Source organism: Mirounga leonina, unplaced genomic scaffold (assembly GCF_011800145.1).
Source record: "Mirounga leonina isolate KUSES-001 unplaced genomic scaffold, KU_Mleo_1.0 Mir_94, whole genome shotgun sequence".
Classification (NCBI taxonomy): domain Eukaryota; kingdom Metazoa; phylum Chordata; class Mammalia; order Carnivora; family Phocidae; genus Mirounga; species Mirounga leonina.
The window spans coordinates 3,652,045-3,677,725 of NW_023270855.1; the positions used below are offsets into that span (position 1 = coordinate 3,652,045).

General features: G+C 51.1%; 1 protein-coding gene across 1 annotated transcript in view; it reads right to left on the bottom strand.

Annotated features, from left to right (window-relative positions):
• The window catches only part of NUP210 (nucleoporin 210), a 103,420-nt gene extending 78,452 nt beyond the window's left edge, over positions 1 to 24,968 (bottom strand). The window contains exons 1-4 of the mRNA XM_034996459.1: positions 24,730 to 24,968; positions 6,048 to 6,184; positions 4,629 to 4,760; positions 443 to 539 (exon numbers count right to left, since the gene is read on the bottom strand). Of these exons, the coding sequence (XP_034852350.1) occupies positions 443 to 539; positions 4,629 to 4,760; positions 6,048 to 6,184; positions 24,730 to 24,902 (539 nt within the window). The 5' untranslated portion in view covers positions 24,903 to 24,968. The remainder of the gene's footprint in view (positions 1 to 442; positions 540 to 4,628; positions 4,761 to 6,047; positions 6,185 to 24,729) is intronic.
• Positions 24,969 to 25,681: the final 713 nt, after the last annotated feature.

Sequence of the window (25,681 nt, forward strand, 5' to 3'; positions counted from 1 at the left end):
AGTCCAGTGCCGGGGAACACAGCCTCTTGCACCTGTGAGGGCTGTCGCTGCTGGAATGTCTTCCTAGCCACAACCTGTCTCCCCTTTAACTCACCCCCAGTGGAGGGCTGCCCTCTGAGGCCACATACAACCTTTCCCAGCACCTCATGACAGCTTCCATTATCTGGGGCAAGGTTTCTCTTCCACAGCTGGGCATGCCAGCCTCCTCGACAACTTCCCACAGAGCACACCCCAGTGGGCTGCGGAAGCAGCAAGGTTCCAGCACAGCTGTGGGAGCCAAGATGCTCTTCCTTCAATCAGTCATGGGGAATGCTGGCCAGCATCCTGGGAACTGCCCTGGGCTCCTTGCTGACGGTGATGATGATGATAAAAGCCCCCAGCCTGCACGGAGCCAACTGACAGCCTCCTTCCTGCTTTCTTGCAAAGGTGAGGTGCCTCTTACCGCAGGGCATTGTGGGAGTCCGAGAATCCATTGGCCTCCGTGTCCTTCACGATCGTCCAGTCAAAGACCAGCCCAGCCAGAGTGCTGAATGTGTTCCCTGCAAGAGCAGATGGGGGGGAACAGAAATGTATCAGAGTTAACTCCTGGGGCTGGGCGGGAGGGGAAAATGCACTCAGCACCACCCCTCTGCAAAGCAGGTGTTATGCCTCCATTTCAGGAAAGGGAAACTGAGGCTTAAAGGGTTAGGGTCATGTGACCATGAGGGGCTCACCTGGGATGCGAACCCAAACCTGTCTCAGGTGAGCACTTGTGTTCCTCCCACGGTACCTCTGATGGCTCATGACAGGCTCAGTGCAGTGTGTAACACCACCACCCCTCAGGTCTATAAGGACTTCACAGTTCAGGTGAGCTCCCGAGACCTGAGTCATTCGTTCCCCCTTACTCTCCCTCTGCAGGGAAAGAAGCTGTGGATGAAGGGCAGCATCTTGTCTCTTCGCCTGGACGCCGAGACTCCCAGGGTCCCAGTGTGGAGGAGATGGCAAGCCGGCCAAGCTGGTCTTAGCTCTGCAGTCCGGCTTGCTGTCCGTGAGCCTTCTGACAGGATGTCAGGACAAGAGAGCCCAACCTAGGACCGGGCAATGATTGTGGAGACAGGACTCCGTAAAGACCTTGTTAGTATAAGTACAAGGTCTGGTTCCTGTCGACGCACTACAACGGTGTGGGAGGTGGAAACCGGTGGCTCCGAGGCCTGATCTCCTAGGAGCTGCAGCTTTGCTTTTACCTAAGCAATGCTGCTTTTACATTTTTGAATTATTTCCCATCATTTCAAATGAAGAAATGCAACATATAAATCCAACTTCCAAGTTCTCTTGAAAAGTCTACAGAGCCGACCTCCTGGATCCTAGTCCCTCTGGGGATCAGTGGCTGGCTCAGCCTTGCAAGAAGGGATCATGGTCTCGGATTTGCCACACTCCCCACCATGCCATGTTGTTTACCCACCCGACCCCCCACCGCCCCATAGTCTTCATCTATATTCCCTGTCTGGCCAGAAACCCAAATAAGAGCATCTGGGGTCTACAAAAGTTCTTACTACAGTGCAAAGGGCAAGGCATTCAGCGTCAGACGGGCCCCAGGTCCTGCCCCACCCCACCTGTGAGATCTCAGAAGCCAAACGAAACAGTGCTTAGCAAAAGCTGCAGAAAACTGGGCTGCTATCTTTGCCATTACTTTTAGGGCAACATAGAGTTACTCTGTGACCCAGCAATTCCACTTCTGGGTATACAAGCTAGAGAAATGAAAAACCATGTCCAAAGAATGGCACATGAATATTCACAGCAGCATTATTCACAACAGTCAAAAGGTAGAAGCAACCCAAATGTCCATCAACAAATGAATGGATAAACAAATGCACTCTATCCATACAATGGAATATTATTCGGCCCTAAAAAGGAAGGAAATACTCAATATAACATGAATGAACCTTGAAAACATTATGCCAAGTGAAAGAAGTCAGACTCAAAAGACCATACATGGTATGATTCTATTTATAGAAAATGTCCACAATAGACAAATCTATATACACCAAAAGTAGTGGTTGCCAGGGGCCAGAGAGAGGAAAGAATGGGAAGCCACTGCTCAAGGGTACTGGGTTTCTTTTCTGTAGTGATGAAAATGTTCTGGGGCCCCTGGGTGGCTCAGTCGTTAAGCATCTGCCTTCGGCTCAGGTCATGATCCCAGGGTCCTGGGATCAAGCCCCGCATCGGGCTCCCTGCTCGGCGGGAAGCCTGCTTCTCCCTCTCCCACTCCTCCTGCCTATGTTCCCTCTCTCGCTGTGTCTCTCTCTGTCAAATAAATAAATAAAATCTTAAAAAAAAAAAAAAAAGAAAGAAAATGTTCTAAAATTAGCTAGTGATGATGGCTGTACAACTTTGTGAATATATTAAAAACCACCGAACTATACACTTTAAATGGATGAATTTCATGGTATATGTATCTTTTTTTTAAAGTAACTTAAGACAGGAAATAAAACAGAGTGGTCAAGAGCAGGTGGTCAATAAAGTTTTATTAGAACACAGCCATTATGCACCCCTTAGGACGGCTTTAGAGTAACAGTGGGAGAGCTGAGTAGTTGCAGCAGAGACGGTGTGGCCAGCGAAGTCTAAAACAGTTACTCTCTGGCCCTTCACAGGAAAAGTCTGCTAAGCCCAGGCCAAGAGAGTGGACTCAGGGACCAGGCTGGAGCTACATATTAACTACATGTCTTCCCCCGGCACACACGTGTGTGTGTTCACAATCTGTACCTTGGTCTCATCATCTGGATGTGAAATGAGGTTAGAGCATGCAAAGTGCTCAAAGGAGTGCCTGGCCCCAGCGTGGCCTCAAGCTTGGTCATTTGTTCCCAAGATCGGTGAGTCATCCCCAAAGAGCCCTGTAGAGGAGCTCCTATCATCTCACTGCACAGACCCCTTCCCCAGCTCCCTTTGCTTTAAGCCAAGTGCAAACCTCATGTGGGACATGCAAGACCCTTTACATTCTGCATCCCCCACCCCACCACCCTGCTGCAAGTTTAGTCTCCTCCTGAATAAAATGGCCTTCTGAGGTGGGCAAACACCATCCTCCTCATGGCTTGGTCAAACATCATGTCCCTAAGAAACTGTCCTGACTTCTGTCCCCCACACCCAACTTTCAACCTTCCCTGGGTTGCCTTACATCCGATTTGATGACAAGCAGCACCTACTGAGATGCATGTGGGCCCCCCTACAGCCTGACCTACTAGGGCAGAAGCCAGCCCTTCCTTCCCAGCACCTGGCAGGATGCCCAGCAGGTAGAACAGCTCAGATGCCACGTGGCTCACTGAGACCCGCTCCCGTGCTGCCCAGCACTAAACCCTGGACACACTTCTCACCAAGTCCTTGCAACCCCCACATAAGCACCACTATCTCAATTTCATAAACCAGAAAACAGTTCAGAGAAGTGAGACAGCTTATCTGATAAATGAATAGACAGGAAGGAGGGACCTGACTGATCCTCTAGAACAGTGATTTTGTCCTCAGGGGACATTGGGCAATGACTGGAGATACTTTTGGTCATCAAAATTTGAGTTCTGGGGCACATGGGTGGCTCAGTTGGTTAAGCGTCTACCTTTGGCTCAGGTCATGATCCCGGGGTCTTGGGATCAAGCCCCACATTGGGCTGTCTGCTCAGCAGGGAACCTGCTTCTCTCTCTCTCCCTCTGCCTGTTGCTCTGCCTACTTGTGTGTGCTCTCTCTCTCTCTCTCTCTGTGTCAAATAAATAAAATCTTTAAAAAAAACACTTGGGGAATTCTACTGCCTCTCATGGGTGAAGGCCAGGGATGTTGCTGAGCATCCTACAATGTACTAGACAGACCCCACCACAAATAATTATCCAGCCCCAAGTGTGGATACTACCCTAGGTTGGGAAATTCTAATCTAGAGAATTTATTTTTAAGTAGAGGGAGCTGGAGTGGTCAGGGAAGATTTCAAAGACAAGGTGAGCCAAGGACTGGGCTTAAGTTTTGGGAGAGCCCTCATCTGAAAGACATCTGTTGCCTAACTTACTTTTTCCAACGGGAATCTTAACCTACAAATTTCCCTTTGCTCAGCTTCCAAAGAGGTAAGGCTGCAGCCAAGACAGTCCAAGAACAGATCTTCTAAGAACCCCAGAGCAATCCTATATTGGACTCCAGTGGAGTAAAGTGAATGATGGTGCCCGGGCCAGGACAGGGATGCATCCCAGCGCACGAGCACACGTGCACACGCGCACCCTGCTGTCTGGACCAGGAAGCCAACCCCAGCCCTCAAAGCCAGGCAAGGAGAACACTCCCACTGTTTCCAGCATGGTGACCCAATAAGCCTCTCCCAGCTTCCCACTGCTGCCAAGACACCGGATGTCAGCTTCCCAAAGATGCGCTTTACCCAGCACGGTCCTGGGCACAGGCATGGAATCGGCCTCCAGGGACTGCCAAATCTCTCATCTCACAGGCCCTGCTGCAGAGGCCAATGAGTGCCAGCCTCCGAGGGCCTGGGGGACACTCAGTGGTCTTGACCTCTTCAGTGTCTCCTCAGCACCGACTCTGCCATCCTGGCTGGAGTCACCCTCCATGGGGGAAGAACAGGGCTGGACGTGAGGGGACTGAAAAACAGACTGCCAGGGGCCCATTCTCACCTTCAGAGTCCAGAGCCTGGATCTTCAGCTCCAGGGGTGAGTCCTCCAGGTAGAGTTCTCGGGTAGTGGAGACTATCTGAATGCCGTGGATGAGGTCGACGATGGCATCACAGCGCAGGACCTGGCCCGTGGCTGGAGGGATGGGAATGGAAGGGTTAGCACAGAAAGCGGTACCCTGAGCACCATGCCACCTCCACAGTCTCATGGGTCAGGTGCTCTCGCACTTTGGCAAGGATGAGAGCCACCAACAAGACCACCACCACGAAATGGAGCTGGGACAACCATATTGACCTCAGCAGCCAAGCCGCTGACCAGCACACGGGCCTTCTGAAAGTGAGCACAGACCTGTGCGGAGTAAGGGCTTGGGGGCATTTTCATTGCCCCTCTTGTACTTTGGCAAGGTGAGTAGCTGCATTTAAAGCTGCGTGCAAGAAAACTCCTCAGAGAGAATCTGGTTTTGTGACCATTACGTTAAAAGACAAGGATACATTATGATGAATTAGCATCCAGAAAGATAATGCTGTTCTGAATGCTTGTCGCTACGCTGAAATTAGGAATGGCACCCGGAGTTTGTTTGCTTACACTGGTGTTTTTACAGAAGACCATCAACTGTACTGTAGAATGAAAGGGTGGTGTGAGCAAGCACACAGACTTTTTTATTAGCTCCATAAATAAGATACATAAATGGCATTACCCAGGGAATTCTCCAGCGTAAAAATAACAGCACGTGACACAAGATCATCCTGCCCATTCTCCAGGCCCCGTAGAAAACCACTTGTACACCGTTCATGGTCCCTTGTTAGAAAGCACTACATCAAAAGCCTTAAAAATACTCATATGTAAAACTGGGAATCTATCCTTGGTAGAAAATAACTTAACCCAAAATTGTTCTCTGTACAAATATATTTATTTTTCTATATAACACCAAAACAAACATCTGAAAACAATCTAAATGTTCAATAGAAGGGGATCCTTACAGGACAAGCCCCTGTGAGGAATGGTATTCAGCCCTTACAAATAACCCTATAAAAATGGAAACTTCGTATCATGTTAAATGGAAGAAAGCGTGACGGAAAATGACATTAATTGTCTTCTAAGCAGTTTACCACCATATGTTAAATTAAACGTGGGCAGTAAAAGAATTGCAACAACTTTTTTCATTTTGATTCAATACCCATTGAGGAGTTATTTGGGGAACAGATAATTATTTAGAAATGAAAGGCAGCCTCGACGAGAGGGAAAACAGGACACAGAGCTGGCGGGAGGGGCCCGGGTGGGTCCTGCCTGAGCATCCTCTGACCCAACAAGAGACAGAGCACTGCCTAGCGCACTGGCGGGCTGTGTGGCCAAGGTCTCAGTGGGGTGTCTCCCGTCTCTTGTCCCCACCAGGGATTCCCACAGGGCACTCAAAGCTCTTACTGATGTCCTCGGCAAAGATGATGCTGGTCAGGCGGGCAGGCTGGGACAGGCGGGCCTGCACCACTGCCTTCTGGGAGCACTGCGCTTCATCCGCACCCAGCGGCTCGATACTGGCCACCTCCGGCCGGGTCGATGACCTGTGGCAAGAAGGTCAGAATTTATTCTCTGGAGCTACCCCAAGAGGCACAGCTGGGCCCCGAAGCCAAAGCTGCAGTTCCCCATCCGGGGCTTTGTCCCAGACTCAAACACAGAATAGAGGTGGGCAGTGTCCAGGATCTTTCCACCCGGGGAGAAACGGGGCTTGGCTAACACCCCGCTCATAAGAGCGTGACCCCCTGAGTGCATGGGACCTCCACACGCACACTCCCACTGAGCAAATTAGCCAGGAGACCAAACACATGGGAATAACCTCCACGTTCAGCAGAGGGTTGCCTTACAAGACTAGTCTGTGGAACTAGGAATAATTCTCTCTCAGTGGGAAGACTGCCTCCGGTGTTTGGTTTGGAGGAATTGCCATGGATCTCTGCTGACCTCTGGGCCAGGCCTGGCACACAGCAGGCAAACCTGGAGATCACCGACTGTAAAGATAACAACAATCGTAAAGTCCTGGTGGGCCCGGAGCTGGCATTAAGGTAAGGATGGGGAGAAAGGCAGATAATACATAAATAGACCAGTAAAATCTATGAGAAGCCTTCCCATGGAGAGACAGGACTTGACAACAACAGGATGAAGGGAAGGCACGACTGGGGGAGTGACCCAAGGTCAGCGCCACGGTTTCTCACCTATGACACAGGCTGACGACAGTTTCAGGGTCGAGGGGGGATGGGAATGAGTGGGAATGAGCAGAGCGGATACTACGCAGAGAGTGCTGAGTGAGAATGTGCCGTTATAGTTCTCTGCAGACAGGGTGCTCTGGGGAGCTGCTGGGGGAGACCTCTCAGTGCCTACCACTGAGATCTGGTGTTTTGGGCAAGGCTCTGAGGTGGGAGCAGCCAGCAGTACTCCGAGGACAGGAGGGATAGTGTGATCTGAGGCCTGGGACTCAGGTCGAGGAGATGGACAGGGGCCGAGGTCAAGGAGATGGGAGGCACTGGCCAGAGCCTGTGTTCTTAACCACCACCCCAAGCTGCTGATGGCTTTTCTTGAGAATTTTGCAAAATTTGGAGTCTACTCATCAGGGAAATGTAAATCAAAACCACATCTCACACCTCACACCTGTTAGAGTGGCTATGATCAAAAAGATAAGAGATAACAAGTGTTGGCAAGGATATGGGAGAAAGGGAACCCTCCTGCACTGTTGGTGGGAGTGCAAATTGGTGCAGACACTGTGGAAAACAGCATGGAGGTTCCCTCAAAAAAATTAAAAATAGAACTACCATATGATTCATCAATTCCACTTCTGGGAATGTATCCAAAGCAAATGAAATCACTAACTTGAAAAGATATCTGCACCCCCATGTTTACTGCAGCATTATTCACAATAGACACACAAAAGACATGGAAACAACCTAAGTGTCCATCGATGGTCAAATGGATAAAGAAAATGTGTAACACACACACACACACACACACAGACTGGAATATTACTCAGCCATAAAAAAGAAGGAAATCCTGCCATTTGTGACAACATGGATGGACCTTCAGGGTGTTATGCTCAGTGAAATAAATCAGAGGAAGAAAGACAAATACTGTATGATCTCACTTACGTGTGGACTCTAACAGCAACCAAACTCATAGAAATAGAGAAGAGACTGGTGGCTGCCAGAGGTGGGAGACGGAGGAAATGGGCGAAGGGGATCAAAAGGTACAAACTTCTGGTTATAAACTAAATAAATTCTGGTGATGTAAGGTACAGCATGGTTACTATAGTTAACAGTACTGTACTGCATATTTGAACTTGGCTAAGGAAATAGATCTTAAAAGCTGTCAACATAAGAACTGTAACTATGTATAGTGATGGATGGTAACTAGACTTACTGTGATCATTTTGCAATATACACATGTATCAACTCATTATGTTGTACACCTTAAACTAATACTATGTTTTATGTTAATTATAGCTCAGCAAAACTGGAAAAACAAGTCCTTAGAGGAGGAGGCAGGGCTTGAGGTCAAGGAGATGGCAGGAGCTGAGGTCAGGGAGGCACTGGAGGCCACAAGCAAAGAGCTTAGATTATTCTGAGAACAATGACAAGCCACTGGGGGATCTTAAGCAGGTGCACAACCTAATCCGCTGCACACTCTACAGAGCAGAAAAACAGGTGTTGCCCTCAGGGCACTTACAGTGTAATCCAGGACCCAGAGAAGGGGTGTCCCCTGTGCAGAGTGTCCAACACTCATTCCTAGGGGCTGCGCTCAGCACAGTGCCCTGAAGACAACAGGCACTACCCATCTTTGCTTCCTTCCCAGACCTTCGCTTAAACTCACTGGAACACCATCGATCTGGGGTATTCAGAAAGAAACTTGTAAAAAAAATTAAAAAAAAAAAAGCCTGGTGCAAAAAGCAATGGTGTGAAACAGCCAAAAAGACATCTCCAAGTCGTCTTCTGGCTTGTCACCGAGTGCCCCCGCCCGGGGCCGGCGTGGCACACACATCACAGACCCATGCTGAGCAGCCGGCAGCGCGCCCGAACACGGATCAACACCTCCACTGAAAGGACTCAGAACACAAAGCTCACCCACTGTCAAGGAAGGAACCCCAAGCCCCTGAGGAAATGCACTGCGGTCTCCCCACGGAGGGACTTCCTCTGAGAAAAGAGCCTGCCAGCGATGAAAGAAGGACGACAAAGTGGGCAGGAACACACACCCAGGTAAGGAGGTGAGAGGAGATGCCCGCGGCAATGAGCCTCGCAGCATGCTGGAAACGTACTCCGTTTAGCTGCTAGCGGCTCTGTGACTCTAAGATAGTTTTCTCTTTTCCTTTTCTTTTTTTTTAAGATTTTATTTACTTGATAAAGCATGAAAGAGAGAGCACGAGTGGTGGCGGGGGGGATGGGCAGATGGAGAAGCAGGCTCCCCACTGAGCCAGGAGCCCGATGCAGAACTCGATCCCGGGACCCTGGGATCATGACCTGAGCGGAAGGCAGTCGCTTAACTGACTGAGCCACACAGGTGCCCCTCTAAGATAGTTTTCAAAGCCTGTTAAACCACACACACACATGTATACACACACAGAACTGAGTGTGGAAACAAGAAAATTAGAAAACTCACACAGAGCATAAGAGACTAAGGAGACAGGACAAAGAAAGGCAATGTGGGATCCTGCGCAGGATCCAGGAGCAGAAAAAGAACCCCCATGGGAAAACTGCCATGAAGTCTAGATGTTGGTGACTATTCACCAGTGTTAATTTCTTCATTTTGACCAACGTTCCTGGTTGTGTAACACATGAACTTTAGGGGAAGATGGGTAAAGGGTATAAGGAAATCTCTGTATTATCTTTGCACCTTTTCTGTAAATCTAAAATTATTCCACAATTTAAAATTTTAAAAAAAATGACAAGGGGGAATGGATAAACAGGGAAAGCACAGAGGATTTTTAGGGCATGAAACTATTCTGTATGATATTATGATGGTGACGCAAGTCGTTATGTTTGTCCAAACCCACAGAATGTATGACACCAAGTATGAGCCATGATGTAAGCTATAGACTTTGGGTGACAATGATGTATGGATTTGGTTCACTGATTGCAACAAATGTTGACAGTGGGGAATGTGGCAGGGGACACGATATGGGAAATCTCTGTAATTTTGGCTCAATTTCTGTGAAGCTAAAACTGCTCTAAAAAATCTATTGCCCACTTCTCTGTTTGAGAAACAACGTGGTCTATGTCTTGTTCAATGGCCCCTGGTGGCCAGACATCAGGGCTCCCAGTCTTGGCTGAAAATGCCTCCCCAGTCTCTGAATCTCAGCCTCCTCAAGAGTGAAATAGGGGCAGCCACCTCTCCTCCCGTTGCCTCACAGCAATGAGTTAATCTGAGAGAAGAACAGAGTTAGCCCAGGTTAAGCCGGAGAGGCCGGAGAGTCCCTCTCCCGCATCCCCCCACACCACTGAGAGGCCCCGCCAGGCTCAGGACCTGGCTGGAGACACCACACCTCTCACTCCAGGCCAGGTTAAGTCCAGGTATGGGCCTTAAAGCAGCCCTGTCCAAGAGAAATATGGCAGATCACATTTAGCGGTTTTTAATTGCCTTGTTAACAAAAGGAACAGGTGAAATGAATTTAATAGACTTGTTAAGAGCAGTTTTAGCTTCGTGCAAAATTGAGCGCTAAGTGTACGGAGAGTTCCCATACTCTCTATCCACCCCCCAAACACACACACTGCCTTCCCTGTTGTCAACATGCCTCACGGGAGGGCACATTTGTGACAACTGGAGAACCCACACTGACACATCACTACCGCCCAGAGCCTCCAGTTTACGTGGGGGTTCATTCTCAGGGTTGTACAGTCTGCGTATGAGGACATGTATCCACCATCTATAACCTCACACTGAACAGCTTCGCTGCCCTAAAAATCCTGTACTCCACCAATTCATCCCTATTTTTTTAAGTTCCTATTAAAAAGCCATATTAAAGTAATAGGTGAGGGGCGCCTGGGTGGCTCCGTTGGCTAAGCATCTGCCTTTGGCTCAGGTCATGATCCCGGGGTCCTGGGATCGAGCCCCACATTGGGCGTCGGGTTCCCTACTCAGCGGGGAATCTGCTTCTCCCTCTGCCCCTCCCCACCGCTTGTGCTCGCTCTCTAATAAATAAATTTAAAAAATAAAAATTAAAAAAATAAAGTAATAGGTGAATTAATTTAACTAAGGATGTAACCCAACATATCCCAGATGCCATCACCTCGACACATGGCCCAGCTGCCCCGCGGGCACTCATCACCACATGAGGAGAGTGGTGAAGGCAGAGGACTGGTCTGCAGATGGACAGCCAGGCAGGCAAACACTGCTCCCAACTCACCACTTGTCCTGGGGATATCTTCTAATTCCTGCCAAACACCGGCCTGGGAGCTGGTGGGCGCTGGGAGCTCTTAGCACCTCTTGAGAAAGTTCTCTCCCTCTTCACACTTAGGGCTGATACAAGGGCGCTAGGTGCAGCCTCCAGATAAGACAAAGCAGCTGCCTGGAAGGGGGCACCCACTGCATCCTGGGGCCTGTGGTGAGCAGGCTGTCCCCGGCGCCCAGCCCGAAGACAGTGGGATCCCATGCAGGGGAGGCAGCCTCCAGTCCCTGCACCTGCTCACCTCGGCTAAGTTGGGGCAATGGGAGCCACACTCCCTCCTCACCGGGCAGCTGAGGGGGCCAGAAAGCACCTCACGAGAAATGCTAAAGTGCCGAGAAACGTCAGCAGGTGTGGCGGGCACTCAGGATTTGGGCAGACCGTACCACATCCCCCTCCCACTGATGTCTCCCCCGAATTCTCTCTGGGCTCCAGTATGCCACATCTGAAGCTGGAAGGGCTCATGCCAGGCCCCGACAGTTTACAACAGCCTCCGGTGGTGTTTCTGTTACCAACAGAAGGGCTCTCTCTTTTCAGTTATCTGATCTTTCTGGCACATCCTGAGGCCTGCCTACTTTGGCCGTACTTTTAAGAGGCACAAAAGAACCACAGAATCCAGCGATTATGTGCCCCTGTCATGGCGAGGTTGGAATGCAATTACGAATGAAAAAGCACATTCGAAAGTGTTTGCCGGGGAACCTGTCGGGCAGGTACCCTCGGGACTCCCAACTCCAACTAGAGACTGCCACCGGTGGGGGGTGAAAACACCGGGTGGCAGTAACAGACTAGAAACAAGGACAGAAATTGTTGACAATGGCTAATTCTGATGGTAGGAGTACGGGTATTCATTATTCTTTGTTCTCTTCTGTACTATTTCAACTTCTAAATGCAAACATTTCCCCCTAACAGTGGACATAACTTAAAGAACTACTGCTGTGCCCTCATTGTTCAGAAAAGTAAACTAAGGCTCAGAGAGAAGAGGGGACTGGTTATAGGCCATGCCGAGGGCCGGGGCCAGGACATACGTGATCCAAGGCCAAATTTCGTGTTTTCTGCTATTCAAGTCCCCTCCCGGCTACACAGAAGTGTGGCCTCTGCATCCCACAGCTCTCCAGGTGGGCTCAGAACACCCTACAGATACATGCTCCTGGAGAGTCAGGCTGGCTCCTTCCGGGGCTGGGCATGGAAGGGCTGGCCACATATAGGCAATTCTGGAATGTTTCTGCTTCCAGGATCTGGCAAGAGATGAATCACCTTCTACAGAGAGGGAGGACAGGTAATTCTTGAGACATAGTTGTTAATCACATTGAGCCAGGCAGACAGAGACAGGGAGCACCAGAGGAGATAAGAGAGGGATGATGGGCAGGAGCACCTCATATCTGGCTAGTGCTGAGACCTCCGGGGACCATTTTTTGATTAAAATAAAAAGTATGGGCACTTGGCTGGTCAGTTGGAAGAGCATGTGACTTGATCTCGGGGTCGTGAGTTTGAGCCCCATGTTGGGTGTAGAGATTACTTAAGTAAATAAAACTTTAAAAATATATATATATGGGGGCACCTGGGTGGCTCAATTGGTTAAGCATGTGCCTTCAGCTCAGGTCATAATCCTGGGATCCTGGGATCGAGCCCTGCGTTGGGCTCCCTGCTTAGTGAGGAGTGTGCTTCTCCCTCTCCCTTCCCCTGCTTGTTCTCTGTCTCTCTCTCTCAAATAAATAAAATCTTTAAAAAAATAAAATAAAATAAATATATATGTGTGCTGGGGGAGTATGATAATTAATCTTATGTGTCAGCTTGACTGGGCCAAGAGGTTACTTGGGCAAACATTATTCTGGGTGTTTCTACAAGGGTATTTTTGGATGAGATTCACATTTAAACCTGTAGACTGAGTAAAGCAGATTGTCCTAATGTCGGTGGGCCTCACCAAATCAGTTGAAGGCCTGAATAGACCAAAAAGGCTGACCCTCCTCCAAGTAAGAAAGAATTTCTCTTGCCTGACCGCCTTTGAATTGGGACACTGGCTTATTCCTGCCTTCAGACTCAAACTGAAACACCAGTTTTTCCTGGGTCTGCAGCCTGCCAGCCTTTTGGATGGCTCTCCAGGCTCTCTAGCTTGCCAACTCACCCTGCAGATCTTGGGGCTTCTGAGCCTCCATAATCACATGGGCCAATTCCTTATACTAAATTTCTTTATATATAATAAAATTATATGCTATCGGTCCTGTTTCTCTAGAGAATCCTTACTAATACAGAGAGAGGGTAGAAGATAACAAAGGGAATTGTCCACCATGTGTTAAACCTAGAGCTGAATACTTCTAACCATCAGATTACTTACCCTCCAGCAGGTCTATCTGGGAAAATGAAACTGAGGCTCAGAGAGGTCTGGCAATTTCCCCAAAGCCACACAGCTGTAAGTGGCAGGGCCAGGGATCACAGCAACAGGTCAGGTATTTCTCCCACTACGTGATGTGTTCCCCAGGGTATGACACACACAACACCAGACAGGATACACAGATGAACTATTTTTAATGGGCTCTTTATGTATTTCGATTATTATTATTATTCTTTCATTTTAAAGTGTTGTAGGAAAAACAAACACAGCAAACTTGTGCACTCATAAATGTTAATACTGATGACAACGTCAATATCCAAAAAAGTGAGCCATTTTGTAGGAAATAGTAAATTCCAATATAGGCCCTACATAAAAAAAGGCCCACACCTGACAGTGGCAGGCAGCGTCTGCAGTTCGGCAGTGGGGGGGCTGTGGGTGCAGGGAGAGTGAGGGACGGAGCCTCACCCCCCGGCCACACCTTCTCTCTGGTGCTACTGTATCCACTGCCATTTTCCAAGGTTTCCAGAAACACAAGGACAGCATAGCCATACACAGCAGTGTCAGCAGCTCTGAACACCAGGGAAGTCCCCTCTCTGGTTGGGTCGGTCCCCTGAAAGGGACAGAGGAAAGGGTGAACCGTGCACCGCGTGACACAAAGCGGGCAACGGCGCATGGGATCCTCAGGAAGGACCGGGGCGGGATTGGGGGAGGGGGGAAGGAGGGGACAGGGCTCGGAGACAGACGAGTACTAACTATGCCTGGGAGGCAGGTCCGCATGTTGGCCTGACAGCTGAGATGCCCAGTGTCACCTGCACCCACGGAAGTCAGGTCCCTGCTACCAGAGCCCAATTCATTTGCATACAAGCATTGTGTTCCACCAAAGAAACAGGTCCTGGCTCGTACAGCTTTTCTGCCAAAGAGCCTTCCTCTGCCCCCACCCCCCCAGTTTAAATTAACTGCCACTCTGCAGAAAGAATTCGTGGTGTGGCAACTTGCACATACGTGGCTCCTCTGTACATCTCAGCTAGCCGTCAGCAGGTCTGCCCACCCTCCCACATACCAGCACTCACCCCCACCCACAGGACGGGTTCCAAGGGCTTCCTCGGGCCCCTGGTGCAGTCTGGTAAGCAGCACTTAGTGATGGTGTCTGCTTGCTGCAAGGGGAAGTCCCAAGATAGTGTGTGCTGCCACTCACCTGCTGTGTGACCTTAAGCAAACGATTTAACCTCTCTGGGCCTCTGTTTCTTCATCCACACAGTGGAATAAAAATCATTCCTGGCACAAAGGATTGGGGTGGATTAGATGGGACAGAAAATATAAAGCTCTCATCATGGGCCTTGTACATAGTAAGCTCCCAAGTTCAGGAAATAGAAGGAGGTTCCCAAATGAGGGGTCTTTGGTGCGATTCGGACCACAAGAACTTTGCTTTTTAAAGAAAGTTAGACAGGGGCACCTGGTTGGCTCAGTTGGTGGAGTGTGCGGCTCTTGATCTCGGAGTTGTGAGTTTGAGCCCCGTGTTGGGTGTAGAGATTACTTAAAAATGAAATCTTAAAAATAAATGAAGGCAGACAGGCAGGCAGGCAGACAATGCAGGTCCTTCTATATCGTGATCATTTATGCCTCACCCTGTCCATCCCCTTCCCTGAGTGAAGCCTGATCCTAGTCCCTGTTGTCAGGGCACCCATGGCAGCTTCATCATGGGTCCCCGTCCCCAACCCCAACAGCAGATATCCTCAGAACCACAAGCAAAGATTCAGGCCCAAGACAGGGCTGCTGACCCAAGGCCGCAACACTGGCAAGATCCCAAGCCACTGGACTTGGAGTCTAACCTCTGCTCGGAAGCCCGCCCCTCCCCCCCGCCCCTTCCCCCCCGCCCTTGCTCCCAGCTCTGGCACCTCCATCCCTTTCCTGCTGTTGTTCTGGCCACTTCACATACCCTTCTCCAAGCTCTCCCACTGCACGGCCTTCACGGCTCACCGTAAATGGCAACTCTTCCAGGGACCCCTCCCCAAGCCTCCTCCCCCATCTCCTCTCAGCCCCCACAGCCCCAGTGGTCCTCCTTGGGGTCATTCATTCATTCATTCATTCATTCATCGAATCCATATTTACTGGGTCATATGCCATATTCCAGGTACTGGTCTAAGCACCGGGGATACACCAAAGTACAAATTATGCATTAATTCCCACCTTCGTGGAGCTTACATCTCAGTGGGAAACAAGAACAAACAAAACGAGTAAGTGAATATAGGATCTTACACAATAGGGCTATGGACAGACATAAAGCAGGGATGGGAAAGGCAGGATGGTCAAAGGAAGCCTAACAGAGGGGGTGACATACGAACACAGCCTCAGATGTCTCTGAAGGAGAGGCAGATGTTGGCTCTTCGAATATCTGGGAGAAGAGCATTCAAGGCAAAAGGATCAGCAAGCCCAAATGGCTCAAGGCAATGGCTCAGCAATGACCCTCTTCCTTGTCCAACTTCCCTCAGAGACAGTGTGAGGACAGAGCCTGTGGCTTGTTCATTTCTTGCCTCCACTGCCCCTAGCACAAGACTCTGGTACATGTTCCTGTAGATGCCCTTTATCAGGTTATAGATTCTCTTCTATTCCTAGGTGCTACAGATTTTTATCATGAATGGGCACTGAATGCTCTGCACCTATGGAGACAATTAATCATATGGCTTTTCTTTGAATTCTATGGATGTGGTGAATTACACTGCTTGTTAATGTTAAACCAACCTTGCATTCCTGGGATTTACCCCAGTGGGTCATGATGACTCATCACCCTTTTTAATATTTTTCTGGGTTTATTATTTTGTGAAAGAATTTTGTGCTTTTCCCTGTGGAATTTCTTTTTCTTATAATGTTTTTGTCTGGTTTGCAATCAGTGGAATGCAGGCCTCATAAAAATGACCTAGGAAATAACCACTCCTTGTCTCTTTCCTGAAAGAGTTTATAAAAAAAACTTGTACTACTCCTTCCTTAAATTTTTCATAGGATTTACAGACAGGCCATCTGGGCTTGGAATTTTCTTTAGGAGAAGGTTTTTAATTATAAGCTTAATTTCACCAAATGTCCTAAATGGAACGGGAGGCAAGGAGGATGTCATTCCCGTAGGGGGACCTGTGCTGGATTTTGGCTGCCCAGCCTCCATCCGCCTCTTTCAGTAATGGCACCCAGCTTTTCCGTGGGCACTGCCTCTCCTCCGCTCGCAGACCATAAGGCTCCAGAGTGCTCACACTCCTCCGCACACTAAGAGGCAGGTGGCTGCGGTCTGGCCAATCGGCTCTGTGCTCACCTGGCAGGAGAGGGGTTCAGACGCAGGCATGTGCCCAGGTGAGTCAGCCAGAATGGCTGCTGTGTATAGCCTGTGCCCCACTAGACTTGACTCTGGGGGCTGTATGGCTGGACCTGTGACCTTGCTACCCCAGGAGAGCACCTGGCCAAAGCCAAGACACGAGGACCGAGAACCCAGGTCCTGTTGACAATCGTGTAAACCCCTGCAGGACAGAAGCGGGAAACAAATTCCACCGGGGCTTCCAGTTCCGGAAGCCAACGCAACATTCCTTTGTTTTATTTAAACTATTTTGGCTTGAGTTTCCTGTTGCATATAGTCAGAAGAGTCTAGACAAAAGAAACACCCCTGACTGAATTCTTTAAGGCTTACTGCTTGATTTCATTCAGACTACTGGTATTTTTTTTTTAAAAGCAAAAAACAGACAAAAAACCCCTTGTATTTATTAGGTGCTTATTCTGTCAGGCACAGAGCAAAATGCACCCCAAATGTTTCATGTGCTCCGAATATCCTATTAAAACCCCCATTTGGGGGCACCTGGGTGGTGGCTCAGTCAGTTGAACGTCCAACTCTTGATCTCAGCTCAAGTCTTGATCTCGGGGTCATGAATTCTCAGGGCCCCGTGTTGGGCTCCACATTGGGTGTGGAGCCTACTTAAAAATAAAATAAAACAAAAAACTATCTGATACCTGAGGAGACCTCCACACGGATAGTAAGTCACCAGCCCAAGGTCACATTCCTAGAAAAACGGTTCAGTCCAGCCTGGTCCTAGACCCCTGGTCCGGACACTGCCCTACTCCCTTGGGCTGAAGGCACAACTATTCAAAACAGGGCCAAAGGCCTCGGGCGCCTACCTGGGGCTGCCCATGGGGAGGGCGTGGGCTCCCAGATTTTGGCAGAACATGGCCTCAACCCTCTCCTGAATCACTACCCCACCTATATCTTTCATAATGCTTTTGAAAAGTGTCATGGGTTTTATGAAACCAACCACTGGCTGAGAAGCGCTGGCATGTTTCTGCGTGTACCCCAGAATCAAGCCGGCTCTGGGGTCAGCGCCCTGGTTTTGAATGTGGCTCTTCCAATCACCGGCTCCTGACCCCTGGCTCCCCATTTGTGCAGTGAGTAGTCATTCTTACCAAAAAGGGTTTTGTTTTGTTTTTAGGATTAAGTGGGGAAATAATACAAAGGGATGGGCAAAAAAACCCAAAAAACAAAAAACACAACAACTGATTCTGCTATTTTGGTTCCCACTGTCACATACCCCTCTGCAATATGTGAAGCCTCTGGATGTGCATCTCTGGCCCGTGGGGGAGCCGGCAGGACACCTGCTCGTCTGCCCACCTGTCCCCACCTCCAGGCCCCCTTCTGTATGCTGCCCTCCCGGTCCAGTCACAGCCAGGTAAGCCTTGTATCCTTTTCTTATTTTTTCTTTTAAATGGATCCTTCTTTAAAGAAAAAGTACTTTAAAAGGAAACCTTATATCACTAGCGTAAATGGACAGCCCGTATTATTTGCCATACATCTCAGGTAACCATAAAAACAAACATGAATCAAAACAATGTTGCTAGACTCTGGGGGGAGGAGGACACGGTTGCCTGCAAAGGTTCTGGGCCCATCTGCCTGCTCTCAAGAGACAGGCAAATATTCAAAGGTGTTCAGGAAAGAGAATGGTGGTTTCCAGGGGCTGCGGCGGGGAGGCAGAGGGAGAGTTCCTGTCTGATGGGAACAGAGTCTCAGTTGAGGATTACGGACAAGTCCTGGAGTTAGAGGGTGGTGATGGTGGCACAACGGAGAATTTGCTTAATGCTACCGAACTGTGTACCTACAGATGATTAAGATGCTAAATTTTACAATATGTGTATCTTACCACAATTAAAAAAAAACAACAAAAAGGTAAATAGCATATTGGCACCAGAAATAAACTTTTATTTTGAGGAACTCTAAAGGACCGACAGTGGATTTTGAAAGGGTAAATCTTTCCCATTCCCAATGTGACACGGGGCCCGCTCACACACCATGTGTTGGGCGCGTTGGCGTCCAGCTGCCGTGGGGGGAGCCATTCCCCACTCCTCAGAACACAGGCACGGGAGCTGGGCAGGGGAACCCAAGGATGTGGGAGGGTCAGACCAGAAAGCAAGAGTCCAGAAAGGAGAAGTGAGAGATGTACTAAGAGCAGCGGTGGGTGGGGGCAGAGGAAAGCACAGCCCCCCACCATCTACCTGCAGGCTCTAGCCCCTCTGCGGCAGAGGCAGGGCCTGCAGGGAGGAAGCCACCCAGAGGGGCTGGCAGAGCAGACCGCAAAGGAAGCAAGAAGAAAACAACCCAGTACCAGGTCAACTCAAGTCAACACACACTTCCTGGCACCGCCCTCCACGGCTCGTTGAAGAGAATTGAGCAAGTCCCCACCAGCCCTGCAGGAACCAGAACTACGGGTAGCCCTTGAGGCGGATGCAGAGCAGAGAGCAAGTCCCTGAGAACCAACTGGTCCCAGGCTACCACGGCCCAAGTCCTGACCCTGGCAAGCCCCTCCCTGTCTCCTAACCACAGCCCACAGGGTTCCATATGGCTGGCCCCTGCCAAGCTCTCTAACCTCACACTTCCCCTCACCAGACATGCCTTCTCTGTGCTCTGCGAGCCAGTGTGGCCCCTCCTCAGGGCCTTTGCACTTGCTGCTCCCTCCGCTGTACCCGCTTAGGTCCCAGGTCAGCTTCAGGGAGGACATGCTGTTTTATGTCCTTCACACACTTACCGCCACACGAAATGTAGCCATTCCTTTCATCTTAGTCGGTTATTTAACTCTCCCAACCAGCTCCAGGCTCCTGGGAAGCAGGCCGCCATCTTCTTCACTATCCCATGACCCAGGACCAGGAACATGCCTGGATCAGTTCTAAGTCACAAATATTCATCATCTGGTAAGTGGACCCCCAGCCCTCGTGGGTGAAATCTGTATTGCTGATCAGTGCTTGCCCCCACCCCCACCCCCGCCACGGGTGTTTGGGCAGGATGGTTCTTCACAGCGAGCACTAGTGGGCCTCTGGCCGAATGAAACCCACTTTTTGGGTTAAGCTTTCACACTGTAAATTTTTTATTTTAATGTTAGTGCCTAATTCTCCAGTTTCCCCTGGGTTCTCCTGCCTCCTCACCTGTCCAGCTACCCACATGTGACCAGCCTCCGTCCTGCAGGCTGAGTGGGAGCTCAGCAGAAGGCAGCTGGGCTGGATGACTTTCCAGCTCAGCGCAGTGCGTAGAGTGGGTTTCGGAAGAGCCAGAGGAAACCCTCTCCCTCACCCTTTCTCTCCCACTTTCCCCAGGCTGCAATGGGACCGGCTGCTTCCTTCCGCGGGGGGGCGGGCAGAGAGGCCCCCGGAGGTGCTGCTGGCCTTGGAACTCGCACCACTACAGGTCAGCAAGGACAGAGGGACTGTTGGCTCTTTCATGCCCACAGATTCCCAAGGGGGAGTGGAGGTGTGTGGGACACAACACACACCAAGGACAAGTTCCACTGTGTGGGGACCCATGCAGCCGGAAGGGCTCCCATTTGCCTCCCCAAGAATCCTCATACCCGTGGCTGAGAAGGGCACCCTGCTTCAGGACCAAGCCTGGCAGACACACCAGGCAGCTCCAGAGTGCCCCGGGGGAGACTTTCCGGAACAGGAAAGGGGGAGAATTCTGGGCACAGCAGTTTAGTGGGGGCCATGGGATGCCCTTTACCAGGCTGATGCGCCTCCCCTCAGCAGGGGGCAGCGCGGCAGCTCATGGTGTACGAATAGAACCTTGTCCAGTCAGACACCCCCGGCCAAGAAGCCTGCCTCACCCGGAGGCCAGGGAGGTTGCACAACACCCCCTTTCCCCGGCAGCAGCCAATGGCTGGCTGATCACGGGTGACAGAAAAGCTCAAAAGCTTGCTCTCCCCCTTACCTCAAGGAGGTGGACCTGAAGTGGAATTCAACTCCACAGGGTCCCAAGGGTCACACTGACTTTCTCTGGGACCCCATCCTTGCTCATCTCCTTTCTCTTCCCTATCCTGCCTCCCAGGAGAGCACCCTCTCAAATAAAGCACCCACAACCAAATCCTCACCTCAGGCTGTACCAACCTAAGACACTCACTTTCTCCAAGACAGGGCAGCCCACTGGGGAAACCAGAACACCCTGGGACTTCAACCACAGGGAAAAGCATGAGCAGATGATGGAACAGCTACCAAGCAGAATGGTGCTCAGACACCTAAAGCTTAGGAAGATAATGAAGCACCGGAGAAAAATATTTGAGTCTTAATGTGAGCTGGTGGTTGACAGAGGAGGGTACCGAGTGGCCCAAACACCAGGTACGAGCTCCAAGGGGGAAAATTAGTGACTAGAAGGAAGCCCAAGTGGTGACTGGCTGTGTTACAGTTGAAGGATTACAGTATATTTCTCTTTTTCTTTACTTTCCCAATTTTCTATATAATGTCATTTTGTATATAAAAGGATACCTTAAAAAAAAAAAAAAAAAAGATTTAGGGCACCTGGCTAGCTCAGTTGGTGAAGCACGCAACTCTTGATTTCGCGGTCGTGACTTTAAGCCTCATGTTGATTACTTAAAAATAAAATCTTAAAAAAAAAAAAAAGACCTAATGAAAGATACTTCATGGAACACTTTCAAAAACACAAAATAGTAAGAAAGAATAAGAAACTTAACTCATAACCAGCAATGCAACTGGAAGGATTCAATCAGTGTCCAGCAAATACAACCGAGGCCGCAAGACCCTGAATGGGGTGGGAATGGGGGTGTCCCTATGGGCTCCCACACAACTCAGAGACTTCGCCACAGATGTTCCTCAACCTATGATGGGGCTAGGCCCTGATAAACCCATCTGAAGTTGAAAATATTGCAAGTCGAAATTGCCTTTAATACACCAAACATACCAAACATCATAGTGTGGCAGCCTGGCCTACACTAACCGTGCTGGGAACAGTGACGTTAGCGTGCAGTTGGGCAGAAGCCTCTAACACAAATCTGTTGGATAACAAAGTGCTGAGTGGATCGTGTAACTTACTGGATACCGTGCTGAAAGTGAGAAGCAGAAGGCTGAGTGAGTACAGGGTGGTCCTAAGGGTATCGGCGGCTGACCCTGTGATCACACGGCTGGCCTGGAGCTGCGGCGGCTGCCACCGCCCAGCGTCACGGGAAGGTGTCCTACTGCATGTCGCCAGTCTGGGCAAAGATCCACACTCAAAGCTCCAAGTTCCGTTCCTACTGAATGACTATCACTTTGTACCATTGTAAAGTTGAAAAATTTAAGTGGAGCCATCGTTAGTCGGGGGCCACCTGTATTTATGCGACATCACACAGAGCCCTTCCTTCTCTGAGGCTCAGAGGACAATGTGGGCAGTTTACACTACATGATCTCTAGGGCTCCTAGGGCCCGAAAACTGTCCCATTATTTGATGCCATAAAATCAAGAAACAGGAAAAGTTAACTTAGAGCCACTGGCTGAGCCATGCAGTGATTTCAGTCAACTTGGAGCCTGGCCCCAAATTCAAAGGATTGAGCAAAAATTCCCCCAAGGTCCAGGAGAGTTTTAATTTTTTATTTTTTTTTTCATCTCAGACTTAACAATGAACTTCTTGGATGAAGAGGGTATTTTCCTCCCAGGTTTAGGTAATTACGGATATACAGCGTGTCTGCATGCCAACTCTTAAAATCTCCAGAGGAGATTCTTCAAAAACTAAAGCAACAGAGGACTCAAATAGGAACAGCTCTACTAAAAATAAGTATTTTCAATGCTTGATTGATGGAAGATTTTCCTGTGAAGTTAAGGGGAACATCACAACCACAAAACACCTCTGAGGAGACACTTAAGCTAAGCAGTCACACATTTGCAATAAAAATTATGGATCAGATACAAAACAAGTTATAAGGTACTTAGCACTTCTCTGATGCATAAGAGATTAGGAATGTTTTTTTTTCCCCTTCCTCCTAAGAAGCTATACAAGTAAATTAAAAACCACCAGAGTCTCTCAGAAAAGAAAATGTACTTGGGGAAAAAAAAAAAAAAGGTTACTTCAGGAAGAAAAAAAAGTACAGCTATAGAATCTCAAAGGAAGTAGCATCCAAATATATCCAAAGGGATCCATTTGAAGCCAGTTGTTTTTAATAACCTCTTTCTTGCCCATATAGCAAGAAGAACAGACAACTTCAACCAGAGAACAAGCACGTATCTCCTGAAAGCAGGGACTAACAGCTCATCTTCCCACACAAGACAAGGCCCTAGTCAAGGATACAGAAAACCTTAAGCCCGAAGCTCAGCCTCGGATACCAAGCCAGGAACAAGACCCTCCAGGTGCATAATGCACTAAACCCAAAATACAATTGGCTGATATAGCATGGCCTTATTTCAGGAGGCTGACTTTCCGAAAATAAATAGCTACAGGTAGTACTATTGAGGAAGAATGTGCCTCTGAGCTCTGGGGACCATCCTTGCATATATGCGCACACTGATACGCAAACAGACTTAAAACATACACACACACACATATGATTCTCTGTAACAGCGATCACACCTTGGTAAGCTTCAACACTGACCCAGGCATCAAACAGGTAAAGAAAGGGAGAGGCAGGGGCGCCTGGGTGGCTCAGTCGTTAAGCGTCTGCCTTCGGCTCAGGTCATGATCCCAGGGTCCTGAGATCGAGCCCCGCATCGGGCTCCCTGCTCCGCGGGAGGCCTGCTTCTCCCTCTCCCACTCCCCCTGCTTGTGTTCCCTCTCTCGCTGTGTCTCTGTCAAATAAATAAATAAAATCTTTAAAAAAAAAAAAAAAGAAAGGGAGAGGCAGAAGTGTCTCCTGGATGCCCAGGGCCCAGAGAGCCTCCTTTCATCTCTAGCAAGGTGGGGCTGTGAGGTGTGGGTGGGGCCTCAGTCACACCGGGGGCTGTCTCCCCCCGACAAGAGTAGAAGCTTCATTCTTCTCGGTCCTTCTCGGTCTGCTGGACAGGTCTGGACCACATCACCCTGCCCAGCCAGGGACCTAGCCAGGTCTGTCTAGGGGGAAAGAGGGGGAGCAGAGGCCTCTAGTTTCATTAGTTTCTGGGGTTTCCAAGATCCCACCCCCCACAATGAATGTAGAATTCCGGAGTTCCCCAGGAAGCCAGGAGGGGAGTTGTCGAAAAAAGCCTGAGGTTTGAGCACAAGCCTGACCCCACCCTGGACAACCTGGGGTGAATCACCAACCATTCCTTGCGTTTCATTTTTCATCTGTAAAATGGGTCCCTAGGGTTTCCCCCCGCAAGACCTTTCATCAAAGGTTTATGTTCCTCCCAAAGAGGCTGAACGGATATGATTCTTCCCACACACGCCTTTCAGGCTTCTCCACAAACCCAATTCCCATACCAGTCCGGCGCCGGGGATGAGTCTCCAATCACTAGACAAAATCAAGAAACCTGCGTCTCCAGACTAGGGCTTTGCAGGGCCTGGACGACCCGCTCCCCGGAGTCCTGGACAAGAAGGGGAAGTAAGACCACGTGGACCCCCATCCCTGGCCCAGGCGCTCCAGTGCATTCCTCTCCCCACAGGGGAAGTCCTGAGGACCCCCTTCCCTGGTAGGGCCTCCCCGGGGCCCTCCACAGCTTCGACGCCTTCCTCAAGTCAGGCCGACTCTTGGGCCCCTCCTGGCGCACAAACCGCGAACAGACAGTTAGCTGCCGGCCGGGCCCCGCTCCCTTCCAGCCCGAGCGGCGCGGAGGCCCAGGCGGCGCCATGCGCAGTGGCGGCAACCCGCGCGCACGCCGCCGAGTCCGGCGCGGCCAGTCGCTCGGGACGGCCGTGACCGCCTAGCCGCCGCCCGGGTGCCCGGAGAGCGCGCGCCGGCGCACCTGCTGCGCGCGGGCCTGCTGGGGGCGCCCCGCCGGCACCCCCCTCCCCCCGGCGCCCGCCCCGGCCCGGAAGCCGCGCGTGCCCGCAGGCCCCGCCGCACCAGCCCCGCGAGCCGCGGCCGCGCTCTGCCCGCGCCGGCGCACCTGCAGCGCGCTCCCGCCGGCCTGCCTCCTGGGCCCAGGGCCCTCCCTCCCCCGGCGTGGGCCGCGCGCCTCACCAGCGGTAGCAGCCCTCCGAGGCCTCCAGCGTGAAGTTCACGCGCGTGGCCCGCGTGAAGGGCAGCAGCACTTTGGGGATGTTGAGCTTGGCCGCCGCGGCGATGGGGCCCAGCGCCAGCAGCACCGAGAGCGCGTGCAGCAGCGGCGGCAGTCCCCGGGCCCGCGCCGCCATCCTCGCCGCGCTTCACCTCCGGCGACCCGGCGCCTGGCCGCCCGCGCGCTCCCCCTCGGCCCTCCTCCCCCGCCCGCGCGCGCCGGGCCAGCAGGTGATAAACGCGGGCGGGAGGAGGCGGAGCGAGGGCCGCGGCCTAGGGCCACTTCCTGGGTCCCGGCAGGGCCCGAGCGCGGGAACTGAGGGGGCCGAGCCCGCGGCGACCCCACCCCCGGCCCGGGCCCGCGCGCCCTCGACCACGCCGGGCGGAGGGAGGCTCTGGAGCGCGCGCGCCCTCGGCCACGCAGTGCGAGCGGGGGAGGGGGTGGGTAATGAGGTGGGGCAAGCGCCCCGGGCCACGTGGGGGATGGGGCCCGGGCCCGGGCCCGAGCCACAGTCAGGCGGGGAATGAAGGGCTAGGGCGCGCGCCCACGTGGGGTCAGCCTGACCTCGCGCGCCTGCCGGCCGCCCCTCGACCTCGCGGGAATCACTGCGCAGTTTTCTGGTCTACACGCTCGTACCCGGTGGTTTCAAGCTCTGGCTGTTACTGGGCGCCAGTGCGGAGCCTTCCAGCCATTCGTGCAGTCATTCATTCGGCTCTGTTCAGCGCCTCTGGCGACTGGGCCGGGCCTGGGCGCCGCGCCAACGAGGCCGCTGAGCGACTGTGACCGTGACCGTGAGCTCGGTCGGAGAGACTGACCGTCAACACGCAAAGGGACAGGCACCCCAGAAATCTGGGATGCGGAGTGCCGAGGTGCACTTCGTCCGGGTCGTACTTTCCAGAAGAGGGACCCGGGTTC